This window comes from Balaenoptera physalus, assembly GCF_965194825.1.
Source record: "Balaenoptera physalus genome assembly, chromosome: 7".
In the NCBI taxonomy this organism is placed as follows: domain Eukaryota; kingdom Metazoa; phylum Chordata; class Mammalia; order Artiodactyla; family Balaenopteridae; genus Balaenoptera; species Balaenoptera physalus.
The window spans coordinates 7,539,055-7,557,036 of NC_138886.1; the positions used below are offsets into that span (position 1 = coordinate 7,539,055).

At 49.5% G+C, this 17,982-nt stretch overlaps 1 protein-coding gene across 15 annotated transcripts in view; it reads right to left on the reverse strand.

Annotated features, from left to right (window-relative positions):
* ODF2 (outer dense fiber of sperm tails 2) overlaps positions 1-17,506 on the reverse strand; it is a 29,951-nt gene extending 12,445 nt beyond the window's left edge. For 3 of the 15 annotated variants that reach the window (XR_014265479.1, XR_014265480.1, XM_082468314.1), the window contains exons 1-10: positions 17,328-17,506; positions 14,599-14,689; positions 13,613-13,729; positions 13,212-13,337; positions 7,351-7,521; positions 6,270-6,430; positions 5,358-5,487; positions 4,672-4,803; positions 1,257-1,328; positions 105-176 (exon numbers count right to left, since the gene is read on the reverse strand). Coding sequence is in view for 13 of the 15 variants with exons in the window: in XM_082468314.1 (XP_082324440.1) it covers positions 105-176; positions 1,257-1,328; positions 4,672-4,803; positions 5,358-5,487; positions 6,270-6,430; positions 7,351-7,521; positions 13,212-13,337; positions 13,613-13,729; positions 14,599-14,689; positions 17,328-17,491 (1,236 nt within the window). In the remaining 2 variants the exon portion in view is untranslated. Of the gene's footprint in view, positions 1-104; positions 177-1,256; positions 1,329-4,671; positions 4,804-5,357; positions 5,488-6,269; positions 6,431-7,350; positions 7,522-13,211; positions 13,338-13,612; positions 13,767-13,998; positions 14,115-14,598; positions 14,695-16,053; positions 16,289-17,327 lie in introns of those variants that run through there. The other 12 variants (XM_082468319.1, XM_082468324.1, XM_082468325.1 and 9 more) reach the window with 12 other exon arrangements.
* Between the last annotated feature and the right edge of the window lie 476 nt (positions 17,507-17,982).

Consider the following 17,982-nt stretch of genomic DNA (forward strand, 5'->3'; position numbering starts at 1 on the left):
AAGTGGTAGAGCTGGGGTTTGAACCCAGCTCTCCAATTCCAGAGCACACTCTACCCACTAAGCTCTACTGGCCCATATCGAGGAGCAACTGTTGGGGACGGTACCTTCTCACATTGTATTTCCTGGAGGAGCTCTTCCACCTCCTTGTCTTTGTCTTGCAGCAGTAATAGCAGGCGCTGGAGAGAACACACACTGTCATGAGCTCCCTGCGAAGGGTGAGGAGGCCCCGCCCAGGGAGGACAAACACTCCTGTGAGTGCCTGGCCACTGGGCTCAAGTCCCAAATACAGCGGCCCATGTCACAGAGACCCTAGCAGGAAGCACCTAACATCTGTACCACAATTTTTTACAACAATTTAAAATAATGTTAGTTGTGGGACACACTGAAACACAGACACACAAAACACTAAGGAAGCCCCATAATCCGCCACCCAGAGATAACCATTGTTAGCACACATTAAAAAGTCAGATACCTATTTTGCTCTATAACCACATTTACCATAGTGTGATTAAATCTTCTATATCTTTTGAAAAAGCACTTTAACATTTCAATTTACGGATGTATCATAACTTGATAAGGCTCTCGAGCTGGGAATGCAGGTTTAGGCATTATCGCCATGACCGTTGAATCCCCTACAGCGATGTTTGGCCAGGCACCGAGGGCCAAGGGCCAAACCTCGGGAACCATGGTCTCTACTTCTTTCTTTCTCTTGGAGACTCCCAACAGGCATTAATACATCAAAGGCTCCAAAAGGTATTGTAGTTAAGCAGCTGGTTTAACTTGTCATTCAGGCTAAGCAGTAGTTCCCCAAATTTATTTGGCCATGGATCAACCCCCCCTTTTGTTTCTTGTACCCATTAACACCTTGAGGAACTCAGGGTTCTACGGAACAGACTTTGGAACATGCTGCCTTGGGAGAGATTCCTTGGGAGAATTGGAAATGTTGAGTCAACAAGTCTGCACCATAATACAAATAAGGAAATTGAGGTAACAGACTCTGATGATTTACAAATCCATCACCGTCATCACCATCCTTCATGCTGATGTCCAGCTTGGTGGTTCAAGTTCTCGAGTGATTGACTAGACAAGCCTGGTGGGGCAGGAGGGACGGGGATATGTGTTTCATGATTTCACAGATCATGAAACTAAGACCCAAAGAAAAGTCAGAGCGGGGCTCCAGCCCTCCTGCCGCCCACTCAGCACCTCTACGCCGTCGCCTATACCCCCTGAAGCAGGCAGGGGGCGCTGTGTGTTACCGCTTTCTCGGAGTCCGCCTCTGCCAGCCGTTTCAATAGTGCTCCTTGTTGCTCCATCAACTTTTCAGAATCCTTCAAGGGAAGGCAGGGAAAGCCAACTCATTAAGCAATAAACTGAGATGTCTACATCCTCTAGGTCCTGTTCCTTTTCCAAAAATTATATTTCTAATGATAGAAGTAGTAAATTATATTCTCATTATAAAATATTTAATGAAAACCGATAAAGCTAAAGTCCCCCTCATCCCCACCTCCAAACCCAGCCCTGCTGTCATGAGTTTGGACTGTCCTGCCCATCCTTTCTCTATGCATTTATACGTAGCTATACCTAGAGAAGTATCTTTTGGGGGATGAGGGGTGGGAAGGGATTAATGTGTAATTTTACCAAAATGATATCATACTGTATTTTTGTGTCACAACTGGATTTTTTAACAACAGTTTTATTGAGATATAAATTCAGATACAAGTCACCAACTTGAAATGTATAATTCAATGGTTTGTGGTATATTACATTATGATTTTTTTAATTGTGGTAAAATATAACAAACTTTGCCATTTTAAGTGTAAAATTCAGTGGCATATGGTACATTTCCAATATTGTGTAACCATCACTACCATCTAGTTCCAGAATTTTTTCATCACCCTAAAAGGAAACCTGCACCTGTCAAGCAGTCGGTCTCCATTTTCCCCTTCCCCCAGATCCCCCCAAACCCCTAATCTGCTTTCTTTTTTAGGGGGTGGGCGCACCACATGGCTTGCAGGATCTTAGTTCCCGGACCAGGGATTGAACCCAAGCTCCAGCAGTGAAAGCGCTGAGTCCTAACCACTGGACCACCAGGGAAATCCCCAACCCCTAATCTGCTTTCTGTCTCTAATATGCCGTGGCATTTTTTAACCTCTCGCCGTAACCTTTGGGCAATAAGGTGGTTCCCAGGTTTTGCAGCTGTAAACACTGCAGCAGTGGACATGTTGGGCACGTACTAAGTGTCTCTCCAGGATTGATACAAAGAGTAAGAATGGCTGGGCCCGAAGATCTGTGATTTCTGGCAGGTGACACGCCCTGCAAAATGCCTGCACTGACGCACACGGCCACAAGCAGGACGTGAGAACGCCGGGCAGTAGCCAGCCTCTGCCTGTTGCCAGTCTTGCCAGCATGAATCCTGCTGTTTTAATTTGCATTTCCCTATTTATGCATATGCTTATTAGCCATTTAAGCTTCCTTTTCCCCGGACTGCCTGCTCACACCTTTGCCCACTCTCGCATTGGGCTGTGTCTTTGAACTGTCTCTATTCCTCCCAGTCACCTAAACAAAGTGTCCCTAGAAGAAGTCTCACCCCCTTTCCCTTTCAGTCCCACAGGTCACCTTCACAGGCTAAGAGAAAAGGGCTCCCTGGTCCCAAAGTTTCCCAGGGACCTAGGAACTGAGGGAAGACAGCATTATGGCTTCTCTAGCAACAAGAGGAGGCAAAGAACGAAAACCTAGGCCAGGGACCCAGAGCCTGAAGCTATTCTCACTGCCCCGACAGGCCATGCCCTCTGAGCCTCCGGGGGACTCTACACCAACTAACACACCATCTCACCAAATCCCCCGCTCTAAGGAGCCAGGCACTATCACCACCCCCACTTCACAGATGAGGAGATCGAGGCTGGGAGAAGTGAGGTGAGCTGCCTGAGATCACACAGCCAGAAATGGCAGAGCTGGCTGCTAAGCCAAAGGACTCCAGAGCCAGAGCATTCCCCCACCACACTGAGCACTCCCCAGTAAGCACCGCAGCGGGGCTGTGGTCCTGAGGGCCACATGGGCAGGAGGAGGCGAGAGCCTGTACAGAACCTGGAACGCCTGCTGCGGTGGGAGTTTAAATTAGCTGACCCTTCACCTCCAATTGGAGATTCTGGGATTCCGGGATTGTAGGAGCTAAGAAGGCGAAAAGGGAAAAAACTGGTAGGAAGAGGTTTTCTGAAGCACCCCCCTCACCGCCCGCAGTCCCAGAACAAACAGCAGCGACAGCCACCATTTACCAAGTACCCACTGCATGCCAGGAGTACACACAGTCCTCGCCCACACATCACCTCTAAGTCCCTCACAACCCCGCATGCAAGATGCTATTCCCATTTTATAGGTGGGAAAACTGAAGCCCAGAGAGGTAAAAATCACCCACCCATGAACACTGAGCTGGAAATGAAACAGATAAAACTATTTTAAGAGAATAATTTAGCTATAACTAGTAACATTCATAGAAATATATTCTGGAAACCCTCAAGTACACCAGGATAGTACAGACGAATGCGCAAAATAACACTTGTAAGAGCAAACAACCAAAAATTGTCTCCATCAACAGAAGAGTGGGTAAATAAGTTGTGGTATTGTCATAAAATGGAATAGAGCGGTGAAAATGAAATACCTTAGGCTTCAAGGATAACAATGGACGGACCTCATAAAAACATTGATTGAGAAAAGCAAACTCAGAAGAAAACATATCGAACAATATCATTTATGTAAAGTTTGAAAACATGCTAAACAATACTATATGTTGCTTAGGGATACATATATAAGTGAAAAACTCTCAGATTCCAGATAAAGTTTCCCTCTGATGGGAAGGAGATGAGGTTATTGCCAAAGGAGACACCAAGAGGGATTTAACCATGTGGACAAGGTTTTGTTTGGAAAGCTGGATAGTGGGTACACTATTACTTATTTTGAATATTAGTTTTTAAACTAAAAACAAAGGAAGTTGACACTGTTTTTTAAAAAAAGTTTAACTAAAAAAAATATCATCTCATCAGGACGGGCGTTTTTTTTTTTTTTTTGGCTGCGTCTCGAGGCTTGCGGGATCTTAGTTCCCCAACCAGGGATCAAACCCGGGCCCACGGCAGTGGAAGCGCCGAGTCCTAACCACTGGACCGCCAGGGAATTCCCAGCATGGGCATTTTGAGACTCTCGGTATCCCTTTGGTTTTGAACCAAACAGGAAGAGAGCTGTTTACACTGTCAGTCTTTTCAGAGTCATTTGCTAACATAAAATATATTTCAGAGACCATCTTTTAAGAAAACAAAGTGATACCATACAATGTGCCCGCCAGCCATTAAGCCTCCTACTTCACCAAAACTCAGGTCTAGTCTTCTCCCCGCTTTGTCGCATGACCCCTGGGTTGGGCTGAACCCCTCCCTGACTCTCCACTGCTCTTCTGACTTCCAAGGTCCTTCCTGTGCCACCAGGCCCACTTCAACAACAAAGACAGCACTCGTCTACCAGATGCCCAGCACTTCACATGAATGACTTCAGCAAACCTTTCTATGGCCCCCTCAGGTCAGGCAGGCACCAAGAATATTTTCTTTTTACAGACAGGAGCCTGCGGCGCTAGAGGGCCAGGGCTCCGAGCGAGCGCTGGGTAGGGGGGCAGCTAGGACCGCAGCTCACCTCTTTGCAGTGCTGTTCCCTCAGCAGCTCTCGGAGGGTGCGGTTGGTCTCCTCAAATGTGCTCAGCTTCTGCAGGAGAAGTTCCTTCTGCCTCGTTAGGGTGTTGATGTCCGTGCACGTCATTTGTTTCTCCTGGAAGACAGCAGGCAGTCTTGCCAGGCACGGGTGGAGAAGGGAAGAGCTGGCACAGGGAGTCCCCAAGGGGAGCTTAAGAGGTATTGGTGCCAGGCAGCCTGGGCAAGAAGAGCTGGGCAAAGGCAGGCTTCCCGGAGGAGGTAGACCTGGAAGGATGGGCAGGTTCTGAGCCTGCTGAGAATACCAGGTGGGGAAAAGGGCTGGAGAGCTCAGTGTGGGCAAGTGCAGTTAGGGCAGGCTTCCTGGACGAGGTGCGCTTCCTGGACGACAACATTTGGTGGCTGATACTGGCAGGAACCAGACACGTGCCTTGACTCACTGTGATCCCAGGAGACCCACGATGACACCTCAGAGGCCCTGGCTACCAAAGGTCATCCTCGAGGGTCAGGCCCCAGAAGTGAGAAGAGGGGTGGGGGCCAAGGAGTTAAGTGTGCCCTGCCCTGGCCTGAAGATGTCATAAAGTCAGCATGACGACTGCGTCAAGACCCCTCCACAGTGTGCAGCTGCCCCGGCTCTGGGCCCGGCCCTGGGTGGTTGGGCTGGCCACCTACCGTCTTCAGTTTCCCGATGGTGTCCTTCAGGGCCATGACTTGTTTGGCCGCGGCAGCCCCATCCATTTCAGCCTCCATCAGCTTGGACATGAGGCACTCCTTCTCCTGCTGGAGGTGTTTCTTCTGAAGCCTGGGCCCAGAAAGAATAGGGCTCTGTGAGCCCTCCCAGGCCCCTGCCCACCCGGAGCTCCGAGGCTCACCTCACAATGCCCTGCGAGGCTCATCTCCTGGTCAGGGAACAGTGGGGGAGGGGGCAGGGATGGCCCTTCTGGCCTGGGTGGCGTTATGGAAGGACACCTGGTCACCAGAGCAGGGCCTCCACACCAGGTGACATTATGCCACCTGCTTGTCTCTCAGAGAGAAACCAGTGTCACCTTGTCCCCCAGCCACTGCCATGGCCACCTAACTACCATCTTCAGATCCGCTTTTGAGCCCTCCCCCCACTCTCCCCATTGGAGCCAAGTCTGGTCACACCACTTCCTGCTTCGAAAACCCTTCTGTGGCTCCCAACCGCCCTCGATGCAAATGCCACGAAGTGGCCACCAAGAGCCGGCCCCTGCCAACCTCCTGGGCCCCCTTCCCCTCGGCCCACCCTCTCCCCTTGCTCTGCCCCGCTTTTCATTTCTCAGTCGCAAACTCCTCCCGCCTTGGGGCCTTCCTGCAAGATGTTCCTGCTACCTGGCGTGTTTTCTTCCCCCGCACTCACCTGCCTAGCTCCTAGCCATCCTGCCGGACTCCTGTTTTTTCCAGAAAGGCCTCCCTGATGCCCTCCCCCCAGAACTCTGCGGCGCCCTCTTCCCTGACCGGGAATCATGAGTGCATTAGTGAATTTGTTGAACACTGTAACCCGGGCTAGGCTGGTGCTCGGGCAGCCCCACAAGAGGGAAGGTGCCCAGGGCAGTGCCGCCTTACATAGTAAAGTCCTTCTCCTCCTTGATGCGCTCGATGTTGTGCCGTAGCACCGTGTTCTCGTGCTCGGTCTCGGCCAGCTCTTGGGCCACCTCCTCCAGCTCCTCCTTCCGTTCCTCCAAGAATCTTTTGGCCATCTGGCGCTCTCCCTTCTGCATCTTGACCTGTGCAGGGGCAGGCAGGCAGGGGCCACTGAGGGGAGGCAGCTCCTCTCCACCAGTTCTCAAGGCCCGTTGCTTTGGACAAAGCGAGGGGCACCTCTGATTGAGCGCTCCATGCTACTGAGGTCCTTTGGGCGCAAGCTCAGTCAATCGTCACAAAGACTCTGGACAGACACGATTCCTCTCATTTCCTCATAACCGAGGAAAGGGAGCGAAGGGAGCCTGAGTGACTTTCCAGTTGGGGACAGAGCCAGGATACAAACCATTGTTCAGCTGGCACACCACGGGAGGAGAGATGTCACAAAAAGGCCCCTGCCCCTCGGGCTGTGGAGAAAGGCGGGCCTGTTGCCAGGCAGCCACCAGCCGCAGGTTCTCCAGGAGGGCCCTGGGCCCCGGGCGCAGGGGAGGACTAAAGACACAGGCCCCGTCAGCAGCCACAACGTGGATTCCATGGCAGCTCCGCCAACTTCTTAGTTGGGGGTCTTGGACTTCCAGGTTGTTTCCAATTTCACTGCCACCTCCCACCAAAAGACACAGCCCAGCAACTGAGGACAAACTTCCTCTGCCTGTTTGGGGCATTGTTTCCTGTTTTTTTTAAACTTTTGTATAAAATGGAAAACAGAGGCCCCAGTGTCCCAGTCACTTCATCTCCAAGACAGGGATAATAATACCACCGGCTTCGTTTACTGTTGTAAAAAATCAAACCAGGCCATCCATACAGAGCACCAGGCAAGGTTAGGGCCAGGCCTGGGCTAAGTGCTTGATGGAAAGGGATCCCAGGTTGCCCCGACTACCTCCCCAGGGGCAGCTGAAACCCTGGGAGGCCTGCAGAGGCAGCTGGAAGGAGGCGTCCACCAGGAACTCACCTGGCAGTCCCAAGTGTCCTCGGGACACTGGCCAGCCCAGCCCCCTACCTCCCTCACCTCAGACTTGAGACAACCAACCGCGTTCATTAGACTGTCAATCTTCTTATCATAACGGTTCATTTTACAGTGACCCGAGTCGTCATCTTCGGTAGAGAGGTCACTTAACCGCATCACTGAGACCAGCTTTTCTGAAGATGGTGGCGTGACCTCCAGGCAGTGAGGTGGATTCTGATGTAGAGGAGGGAGAGACACATGAACTCATAAGGCAGAACTGCAACCATTGGTCCCACCATCCCTGGCTGTCCGCTGGGCAGGAAGAGCTAAAACTGCTAAAGGGCAACCACAGAGACCCCAGGGGGAAGGACACACCGACTTTCTTGGTGAAACATTACATTACCTACCCTTGTTTAAATGTTGTTTCTGAAGCTCTTCTAACATAGAAATAAAATGCCTGTGTTACACAACTACTGAAGCCCACATGCCTAGAGCCCGTGCTCCGCACCAAGAGAAGCCACCGCAATGAGAAGCCCGCGCACCACAATGAAGAGCAGGGGCTACTCTTCGTTGCGATGCGCGGGCTTCTCATTGCGGTGGCTTCTCTTGGTGCGGAGCACGGGCTCTAGGCGTGTGGGCTTCAGCAGTTGCGGCATGTGGGCTCAGTAGCTGTGGCTCGCAGGCTCTAGAGCGCAGGCTCAGTAGTTGTGGCGCTCGGGCTTAGTTGCTTCGTGGCATGTGGGATCTTCCCGGACCAGGGCTCAAACCCGTGTCCCCTGAATTGGCAGGTGGATTCTTAACCACTGCGCCACCAGGGAAGTCCCCAGTGTCAAGTTTAAAATGAAGGATATAACAAATTGGCAAAAACTGTGATTCCCAAAGCTGGCAAAAGTTGGGGGCAGTAAATATTTTCATACACCTAGGGTAGACATGAAATATGTCAAAAGTCTTTTAAATGAACATGAATACATGACAGTGGATAGTTGCAAAGGCAAACAAATCTTCTATAACAGGTATTTTAAGGACAAGTGGAGAAATTTGAATATTAACCAGATGTTATATGATTAAGAAATTAAGTTTAAAAAAAAAAAAAGTGAAGTTTTTAGGACTAATCACTGTTATTTTGGTTATGGAGAAAATGTTATTAGAAATGCATACTGAATTATTTAGGGTTAAAATGGTATTTCTGGAAAATATTTACCTAAATACATCAGCATAAAAAAATATTTTTTAAAATGCATGTGCCCCTCAGAGAAGTTTATGCAAAGCTGTATAATACTTTCAAGACTTCAAAAAGATATTCTAATCTGGGGGCGAGTGTTTCCATGTTTTTTTTGTTGTTGTTTTTTTAACTGTCTTTTAATTAATTATTTATTTGGTTGCACCGGGTCTTAGGTGCAGCAGGCGGGCTCCTTAGTTGTGGCAGGCAGGCTCCTTAGTTGCAGCTCACAGGCTCCTGAGTTGTGGCATGTGAACTTTTAGTTGCGGCACGCATATGGCATCTAGTTCCCTGACCAGGGATCGAACCGAGGCCCCCTGCATTGGGAGTGCAGAGTCTTATCCACTGCACCACCAGGTAAGTCCCTCCATGGGATTTTGATATACTGAATTTGACTCTCTCATTCTATACATTTATTCCGTTGTATTAAGTAATTGCCATTTCTCATTGTTTGCACCGTTTTTTCCTTCTCATAAGCTGAGGTGGCTAAACTTCTGTGCTAATTTCCAGGGAAAGATGACGGCTATCAGGAATAAAAGGAAGTGTTTTATTTTTTTTATTTTTATTTTTTTTTAACATCTTTATTGGAGTATAATTGCTTTACAATGGTGTGTTAGTTTCTGCTTTATAACAAAGTGAATCAGCTATACATATACATATATCCCCATATCTCCTCCCTCTTGCGCCTCCCTCCCACCCTCCCCATCCCACCCCTCTAGGTGGTCACAAAGCACTGAGCTGATCTCCCTGTGCTACGTGGCTGCTTCCCACTAGCTATCTATTTTACATTCAGTAGTATATACAAGTCCATGCCACTCTCTCACTTCGTCCCAGCTTACCCTACCCCCCTCCCAGAGGAAGTGTTTTATAAGGATGTAACTGTTATGTCAAACAAGTAAGACTCATAGGGTGCAATTTAAAAAATGTATGTGCCCTTTGTCCCAGCAATTCTATTTTTGAGGGATTTATCAGGAATATCTAAGAATGTGAATCAATATTTAAATTCAAGGCTAGGATATAGATAAATGTACAGCAAGATAGTATTGGTTAAATACTTAACAGTACACAAATGTACACACAATGGAATAATGCCTTAAAAAAATAATGTGCGATGTAAATATAGTCAAAATATGTGGAAAAAAGAACATTACAACAATAAGTAAAATATAAACCCATTGTTACAAAAATCAAAAGAACAAGTCTATTTACAAGAAAAGATCCGAAGGCTTGCACCTAGAAGTTACATGGGTCTTCTCAGGGTGGTGGAATTACAGGTGGTTTTTACTTTCTTCCTTGCGCTGATTTAGATTTTCTAATTTTTCAAAAATGACTGTGCATTGCTTTTATAAGAAAAAAGTTATTTTAATATATAAAAGAAGGACAATAGGAAAATGTATAGACAGTATGATTACAATTTGAAAAAAAAAACTCCTCATAGGAAAAAGTGATAATAAATGCACAGAAATATTAATAGTTTTAGGAGAGTGGTTACCCTTGGGGGTGGCCGTGAAAAGAACAGGACCAGAGAGGAGCTTCTGGGGAAGCTGGTGATGTTGTTTCTTGAGCTGGGTCTTTGTAAAAATTCATCAACACACTTCTGATGCATGTACTACCCTGCACTTTCCAATGAAAAGGTTTTAAAACTTAATAGCAGCCAGATTATAGAGTAGTAGAATTACAGTGATTGTCTATTTTTCTGTATTTTCAGCTTTCTGTCATAAAAATAGATGACTTACTTAGTAATAGGGTAGAGAAAAAACCCAGACATGCTTTCTCCCAAAGATCTTATCTTGTGTACCAGGAGGGGTTTTAAAAATGAAACACGGGGACTTCCCTGGTGGCGCAGTGGTTAAGAATCCGCCTGCCAATGCAGGAGACACGGGTTCGATCCCTGCTCCAGGAAGATCCCACATGCTGTGGAGCAACTAAGCCCGTGTGCCACAGCTACTGAGCCTGCACTCTAGAGCCCATGAGCCACAACTACTGAGCCCACACGCCACAAATACTGAAGCCTGCTCGCCTAGAGCCCGTTCTCCGCAACAAGAGAAGTCACCGCAATGAGAAGCCCATGCACCGCAACGAAGAGTAGCCCCCACTCGCCACAACTAGAGAAAGCCCGTGTTTAGCAACAAAGATCCAACACGGCCAAAAATTAATTAATTAATTAATTAAAAAAAAAAAAAGAAGAAAGAAAAGAAACATGAATCCCCACAAGCACATAGCAGCTTCCGGGGTCCATGTCCAGCTCCACCACAAACTTTTCCTCCTGTGGTCTTTTCTCTCTTGTCCATAATGGTAAGGGCAGGCTGGGGCCTCCCAGGAACATGGAAGGCCACTGAAAAATGGAAAGGGGCTGAACCAAGAGGACAGCATGAAAGACAGCTACTGCTTGGGGGATGTTAAGCCACATCTCTGGGCCCCTCCGTTTCTAGGATTCTGTGGCCCCAGGACTGGAAGGGGCACTGAGCTTTCCAGGGGGGGACCGTAGTCCTAGCAACCCATGTCAATAGGAAGTCCATTTCCATAGCGGCATGACTTTGATATATAATTTGAGAACTACTAAGTCTCTTCATTAAAAAACAAGAAAAGAAAAAAAGCATTTTAAATAAAATATAGTATGTTTGTTATAAAGAAATTCAAGCAAACCATGAAAAGATAAAGCATTAAAGCCTCCCACACCCAGAGGTAATCACTGCTTATCACTTCTTGTATTTCCTCCCCAAAACAGGTTTGCACATACAAACATATCCATACACACATGGACACACAGATGCCCTTTTCTGCACAAATAGGGCCAAATTCTCCGTGCTGTGCCGCTTGGTGCTTCATTATCATGTAGAAATATCTACCTCAATCTTGTAGTGGTTGCACGGCATTCCATTGTATGGATGCATCATAATTTAACCAATACCCTCCTGACAGACATTTAGGTTGCTTCTAATTTTTCTCTATTGCAAACAATGCTTTAACAAACATCCTGATACACACACAGATCCCTGTACTCTTCTGTGACTTTTAGCATCAATTCCCAAGTGTAGCACTATAGAATCCATGTTTGGATGGATGCTGCCAAACTGCCTCCAGAACGGCTGAATCGGTTTCACAATCCACTCAAAACTTTCCAGGGACTTCCCTGGTGGTCCAGTGGTTAAGACTCCGCGCTTCCACTGCAGGGGGCACAGGTTCGATCCCTGGTCGGGGAATTAAGATCCCACATGCCACGCTGCGCGGCCAAAAAAAAAAAAACACAAACAAAAAAACCATCTAAAAAGATTCGTTGATACCTCCCATATGCTTGTCAACACAAGATATTCATAATCTTTTCAACTTTTTTCCATTCAATAAAAATGATAGCTTGTTTTTTCTAAAATGTAGTTGTTTCTAATTTACATTTCACTGATTAGATATGTCAGAACACTTTTCATTTATTCCCTACAATACCAAACTCCCTTTGTCTCTTAGGGATAACATGGTAAATCAGGGAGTCAAGAGAGTGAAGTATGACTCTAAACTTCAGACTAATTACTATTATTTCTAATTTTAAAAGTAATAAGCTCTCAGAAAAAGAATCTTTCAAAATAGGTCAGGCATCATCATCTTAAGGTATAGTCATCCCTTGGTCTCCACAGGGATTGGTTCCAGGACCCTCATGGATATCAAAATCAAAGGATGCTCAAGTCCCTTGTATAAAATGGTGTAATATTTGCACATAACCTAGGCACCTCCTCCTGTATACTTTAAATTAGCTCTAGATTATTTATAATACCTAATTCAATGTAAATGCTTTGTCAGTAGTTGCTGGCACACAGCAAATTCAAGTTTCGCTTTTTGGAACTTTATGGATTTTTTTTTTTTTCTTAAATCTGTGGTTGGTTGAATCCACAGACGTGGAACCCGCGGATACAGAGGGCCAACTGTAGTCTCAAGCCCTTTACTTGTCCCAATAATGAGATCTTTGTCTAAAACACAGTCACAGGCCTTGTCTTGTCAATGAGTTTCTTCACTGCAATTGACTAGAATGTAAGCATAAGGAAGGCACAGCTGCCAGTTTGCAGCTGTAACCCCAGTGTGCGGCAGTGTCGCAAGAAATGCATGCATTACTGCACGGATGGATAGATGGACAAGCAAAATGTTTTGAGGTGTGGCTAAAAAAAGACAACAGTTCTCTTGGAACCTTAGCAACTAACACGGAAGGCAGTTATTCCTCAGGAGATTATTCCAGTGGTTTTGATGACATCTATGGAATACGTGCATGGTCTCTTATGGGGCAACCGTAAAAGTGAAGATGCTTTCTTGGGTATGTACGTTCTGGTACATATTTTAAAATTATGCTTCGGACACTAGCAAAGTTACGTGGGGCAAGACATGTAGCTCCTCACATACAAATCAGAGAGCCTACGAGTACCGCCTCTAGAATGAGACACCCCTGAGTCCTAACTCCATCTCTGCTACTCTCTCTCTGAGACTTCACCTCTCTGAGCCTTGGTTTCCTCATCTGCACCTTGGGAGAGCGGGACCTACCGCATTGCAGTGTTGGCAGGACTCAAGAAGATTCCCATACTTTCAGGGTTTAGCAAGGCGCTCAGTAAGCGGGACCTACTGGGATGTCTCTGAGAGCTCCCGCCGACCCTGAACCATACAGAGTGTGAGGCCTGCTAGAACCTGACCAGTCGGAGAAGAAAAGCCTGAACGAGAATGAGCCTACCTCCCACTTGCATCCCACATGCCGGGCGGATGATTTTCCAGGGGGCATCCAAGGTACCTTGGTTTTCACCCGGACACTCCGACGCACATTCACGGTGTCCCCTTTCATTCCGCGCTTATGAGATTTCTGTGGAAAGGGACAAACCCAGGGTCACTTCCCCACGCAGCTGCCCGTGGCATCACTCTGGTGGCATCTGCTTCCAACTCTGCTGGGGAACCGCTTCTGACTAAGGCTACTGCTGCCACTTCCGGGTGACCGTCCTACCTTCCAACCAGGCAACTGACCTCAGAAAGCCAATGTGTCTGTCTCTCAAACCTTTGGAGTTAGAAGTGTGAGGAGCTCAGCTGGGAGGTGTCACCTTGCTCCACAGCCTTGGCCTTGCCCCCCTGGCATGCTCCTACCTGGCTGTTGGTCGCTGATGCTTTCGGGAGTTTTTTTATGTGGACATGGACAGGGGTGTTCTCATCCACGTGAACATGTAAGGGGGGAGTTGAAGAGCGGTCCTTCATGGTTCGCTTCTGGCAGGTGGGGGAGGACAACACAAAAAAGGTTGATCTGTGGATGAGTAAACTGGGCGTGAAAAACCGAGCTCACAGCCTCTGGGGGCCACTGAAAGCCTAGCCACAAGCGAGCAGGACACCAACTAGTGGCATGCGGGCAGGAAGCAAGGCGGGCGTGCCGTTCAGCAGGCTCCTGCAGAGGTCCCAGCTGAAGACCACCGGGCAGGTGCAGGTCCGCTCAAGAGAAGGGTCTGTGAGACCCACGAGTTCTACAGAAGAGCCCAAACCCAGGCCCCGGGGTCCTCAGAGCTGCATCTCTTTCCAAGCCTGCTGGAATGCAGAGCTCCTCCTGAGATTCAGCGCAGCACAGATGGAAAGCAGGCGAGTCCTCCTGCACTGGAATCTGAATGGGGCATGCGGATTAGCACGGGACACGCACAGAACGGTTACGGTGCAAAATACTTCAAGCAGCAGGTAGATAAAAGACGATGAAGACAGAAAGCTGGAGGAAATGCCGAGATGAGAAGGTTGTATGGATTCTAAAGACCACTTAAGCAGGGCTGAACACATACCCCTCGCCTAACACCAGCTCCTGTCAATCCCCATTCTTTTTTTTTTTTTTTTTTTTTTTTACTTTTTTCTTTTTTCCTTCATGTCTTTTGTTTTTAAAATTCTGTTTTAAGATTTTTGAAGTTTGTCTGGAAGGATTAGGTTAACACAACCTCCTCACACCCGGCAGCCTTACCACAGGCAAAACCAAATCCAATCAATCAGCAGGCTATGCATGAAGGCACCTAACAGAGCACCTGGCCACCGGGCTGCCAGCAGAAGCGTTTTTTCTGGCAGGGCCACAGACCACGGGGCTGCTCCGGGCGCATGTCACCTACCGTCACACTCACACTGGGTGAGCCACAAGGTGTCCTCAAGACCTTTTTCTGCGTGAGACTCGTTACTCTGTTCTTCTCACACGATGGAAACCTGTACCCAGGCACAAGAAGCAGATTATAAGCAGAAAACTAGGGCTCTTCTATTTCTTAGATCTCCCGAAGTTATATACTACATATGGTGTCTAACGAGTCCACGGCTAGGAGAACCAGTCTGGAATCATTTGGCTCCCTTTACACAAGCATCAAACACTCATGGTGTGCCCGGCAAGGGGAAGGAAGCAGGGGGTGATGGGCATTCGCAGGGCTGGCCTTTTAACCTGCCATCGCATCACACATATTGTGACTTTTTACTGAAAAGCCCAGCTGTCAGGAGACAAAAAAGCAGGTAGCACGTGGGCAACAGCCAGCATACTAGTTTGGGCAAGGGTGAAAGTGCCCAGGACACCGCCGGGAGCAATGCTCAGTGAATGACTGCCATGAAAAGACAGAGGCATAAGCTCAGGAGCAAGGTCTCTGAGACTCAGTTTCATAAAATTAATAGTCAAATATTCAAATAAGAGGATGAAAAATGACTATTTCCCAAAATATTCCGCTTGCTACTCTTTAAGCACCTAAGAGGCAGGGTTCTTTTTGCTTTTACGGATTTTTTTTTTAATACCACATGTAATTCATCTTATACATAAACAGCCCCATCACCAAATTTGCAAATAAAGCAAAAGTTTAATCTCCAAAATCTGGCAGCAGTCAATCCAAGAATTCCAGGATGGGAAGGGACTTGGAAAGTACATTTGATCCATCCCACTGCCTGATGACAGCCCCCAAAATATGACCTTGCCCTCGCCCTCCATTATTTTGGAAAAAAATAATGCAACATAAAAATTCTTAAGCACTTTAGCATACGTTTTGCTGTATGTATATCACACCTTGATATAAAAGAAAAAAATGTGAGTCCTACTAATCATTTAGCCAAGGAATACCAAATCTGAGCAGAGGGGTTTTTTTTTTTTTCCCTCCTCACTTAGAACATTTCTGTTCACTTGAAGCCAATAGATTTGAGAAAGCTCTCACCCTCAGCGGGTTTTAAATCAAACTACCTGGATTCCACCAACATCTGACTAACTGCTGCGTCCACCTCTTACGTGGTTGTTATTTATTTACACCTAGCCTCCTTTCAAAAAGGATCTGAGCCTAGTACTCCAATGACAACGATGGTGATCCTATTTGCTACCAGGAACTGGGGCACCTGAGGAGGGAGGGCCAGAGAGAGGCAGAGCTGGGATTACATGCGTGCATTTTCCTCTTTCCTCTTAAAAATTATTTTTAAATGTTTTGGCCCAGGCTTTCAGTACACAGAACAGAGAGCTGAAAAGAGAATCCTCCAGTGAGCCTGGCCTGGGAGCCCCTGCCCGCTTTTCCCTGCCCTGTGGCGGAGGCGCCCCCCCACAACGGCAGTACCTGGGGGAGCCGCCTGAGGATGAGGCAGACATGGTTAGGCATCAAAGCCGCAAAGGTGGGCAACTGGGTCAGCAGGCTCTGCTCAGGGGGACCCAGAGGGGCGTGTCAGTGAGAATCTCAGGGGCCCGGCATCAAACGTCCTGAGGGGAGGAGAGTGTAAGCTTTGGGGGTGACAGTTGGATGAAAACTTGGGAGGTGCTCCTCTGCTGTCCAAGTCCCACAGCAACTGACTGTCCTGCCAAAGTGGGGGGAGATAGGAGAGGCTGAGCGACCCGGTGGGCGGGGCGGTGAGAGCTCCCCTCCCCAGGGAGGGCCAGGGGGCGGAACTTCGAAGTAAAGGACCACCACACCCAGACCCCACGCGGGAGGGAAGGTGGGTGGCCACCACGGGGGAAACCTGAGATGCTGGCTCGCGGGCGAGGAGGGCGGCAGAGAACCGCTAGGCTCCAAGTGGGCCCCAAAGGGCCGGAACCGGCGCAGGGAGCGGGAGGGATATTCGGGGCGGAGCCAGGGCAACTGTCTCCTAGGAGAAGGGCGTTCCCGGCAGAATAGACACCCGAGAAGACCAATAGTATTTGAAGGAGGAAGGAGCGGAGGCTGCAGGGGGAAAGGGGCGCTAAGCAGCGAGTGGGTGCCCCGACGGCACAGGGAAAATCCTCCCGGCGAAGCAGCGGCCGCTGGGATTTAGTATCCGAGTTAGAGCGGGTTCGACGTCGGGTCGTGCAGGGGGCGGGGCGGGATCCTCGGGAGGCCCGCTGGACAGGTGAACCCACCCAACGGGGTAGGGCAGCGCGGAGGCGGTCCCCGGGGACTGCGCTGCCTACGAGGAGCCGGCAAATAACTGCCGGGCCGAGGCCCTCAGGGAGGGCGAGGCGGACGGGGCGACGCCCACCGGCGGGCAAGAGGGCGCGGGGCCAGTCTCCGTCGGCGGAAAGAAGGGACGACCACCCACCAGCGGGCAGGAGGGGACCAGTTTCTGCCCATAGAGAGAAGGGCGAAGCCCGGAGGGAGCAGAGCCCTGCCGGTGACCAGGTGAGGAAAGGCCCGCCCGTTAGCGGGAGGAGGAGAAGGCCCGCGCCGGTGGGCGGGACGGGGGGCGAGATTCTGACGAGAACTGGACGAGCGCGCCGGAGGGTGCCGGCGGGGTCGGCCCGGGGGGGACAGCGGGACCCGGCGACCTCGGCGGGGCCCACCCCACCCGTGGGGACCAGGCCCGGCGGCGGCCGCGGGGCGCCCCGGAGCGCCCTGGCTCCCGCCTGCCGGCGGCCTCTCACCAGGAGCGACACGGCTGCGCCCAGAAACGCCTCCTTATGAAGTCGTTGAAGTCGGAGGCCAAGGTCTTGCCATGGAGACGCCGCGGCGGATGCAGTCCAGCTCTGGCGGCGACTCCTCCCCGCTTCCTCCTCCTTTTCAGACACCCGGTCGGCAGCTCGCCCATTGGCCAGTTCAAACCCCCCCGGGAGCCTCTCGGGTTTCGCCATTTAGGCCCAGCCCCTGGCGTCACAGAGATGCCCCGCCCATCAGAAGCTCCGCCCTCTTCCGGGCCACGCGTAGCGTCGCCATGGAGACGCGCGACGCCACTGACGGGCCTGGCCCGGGCTTGCCTCTCCCGGGCTTGCCTTGCCGTTCATGACCTAGCTTTCCCCCCTACGCCATTTTTACCCTGCCTTCAGCCCTCATCGGTTCCCCTAACTCAGAGGAAAGCCCAACTTCTAGCCTGCTCCCTCTGATTCATATTAGGCCACTGGGCTCAGGGGTCAGGAAACATGTTACTGTCCGGAGCTGCGCGCTGCTTCTGGAAATACAGCCCTGTCTCTCCTCCCCTGTTGGTGCAGAGATGGAGCCCGCTTCTGCACACCACCCAGACTCTCTCCCCCTCCCACATCGCCTGTCTTTGTCCAGGCGGGAGGAAGGGTCCGCGTTCCCCTT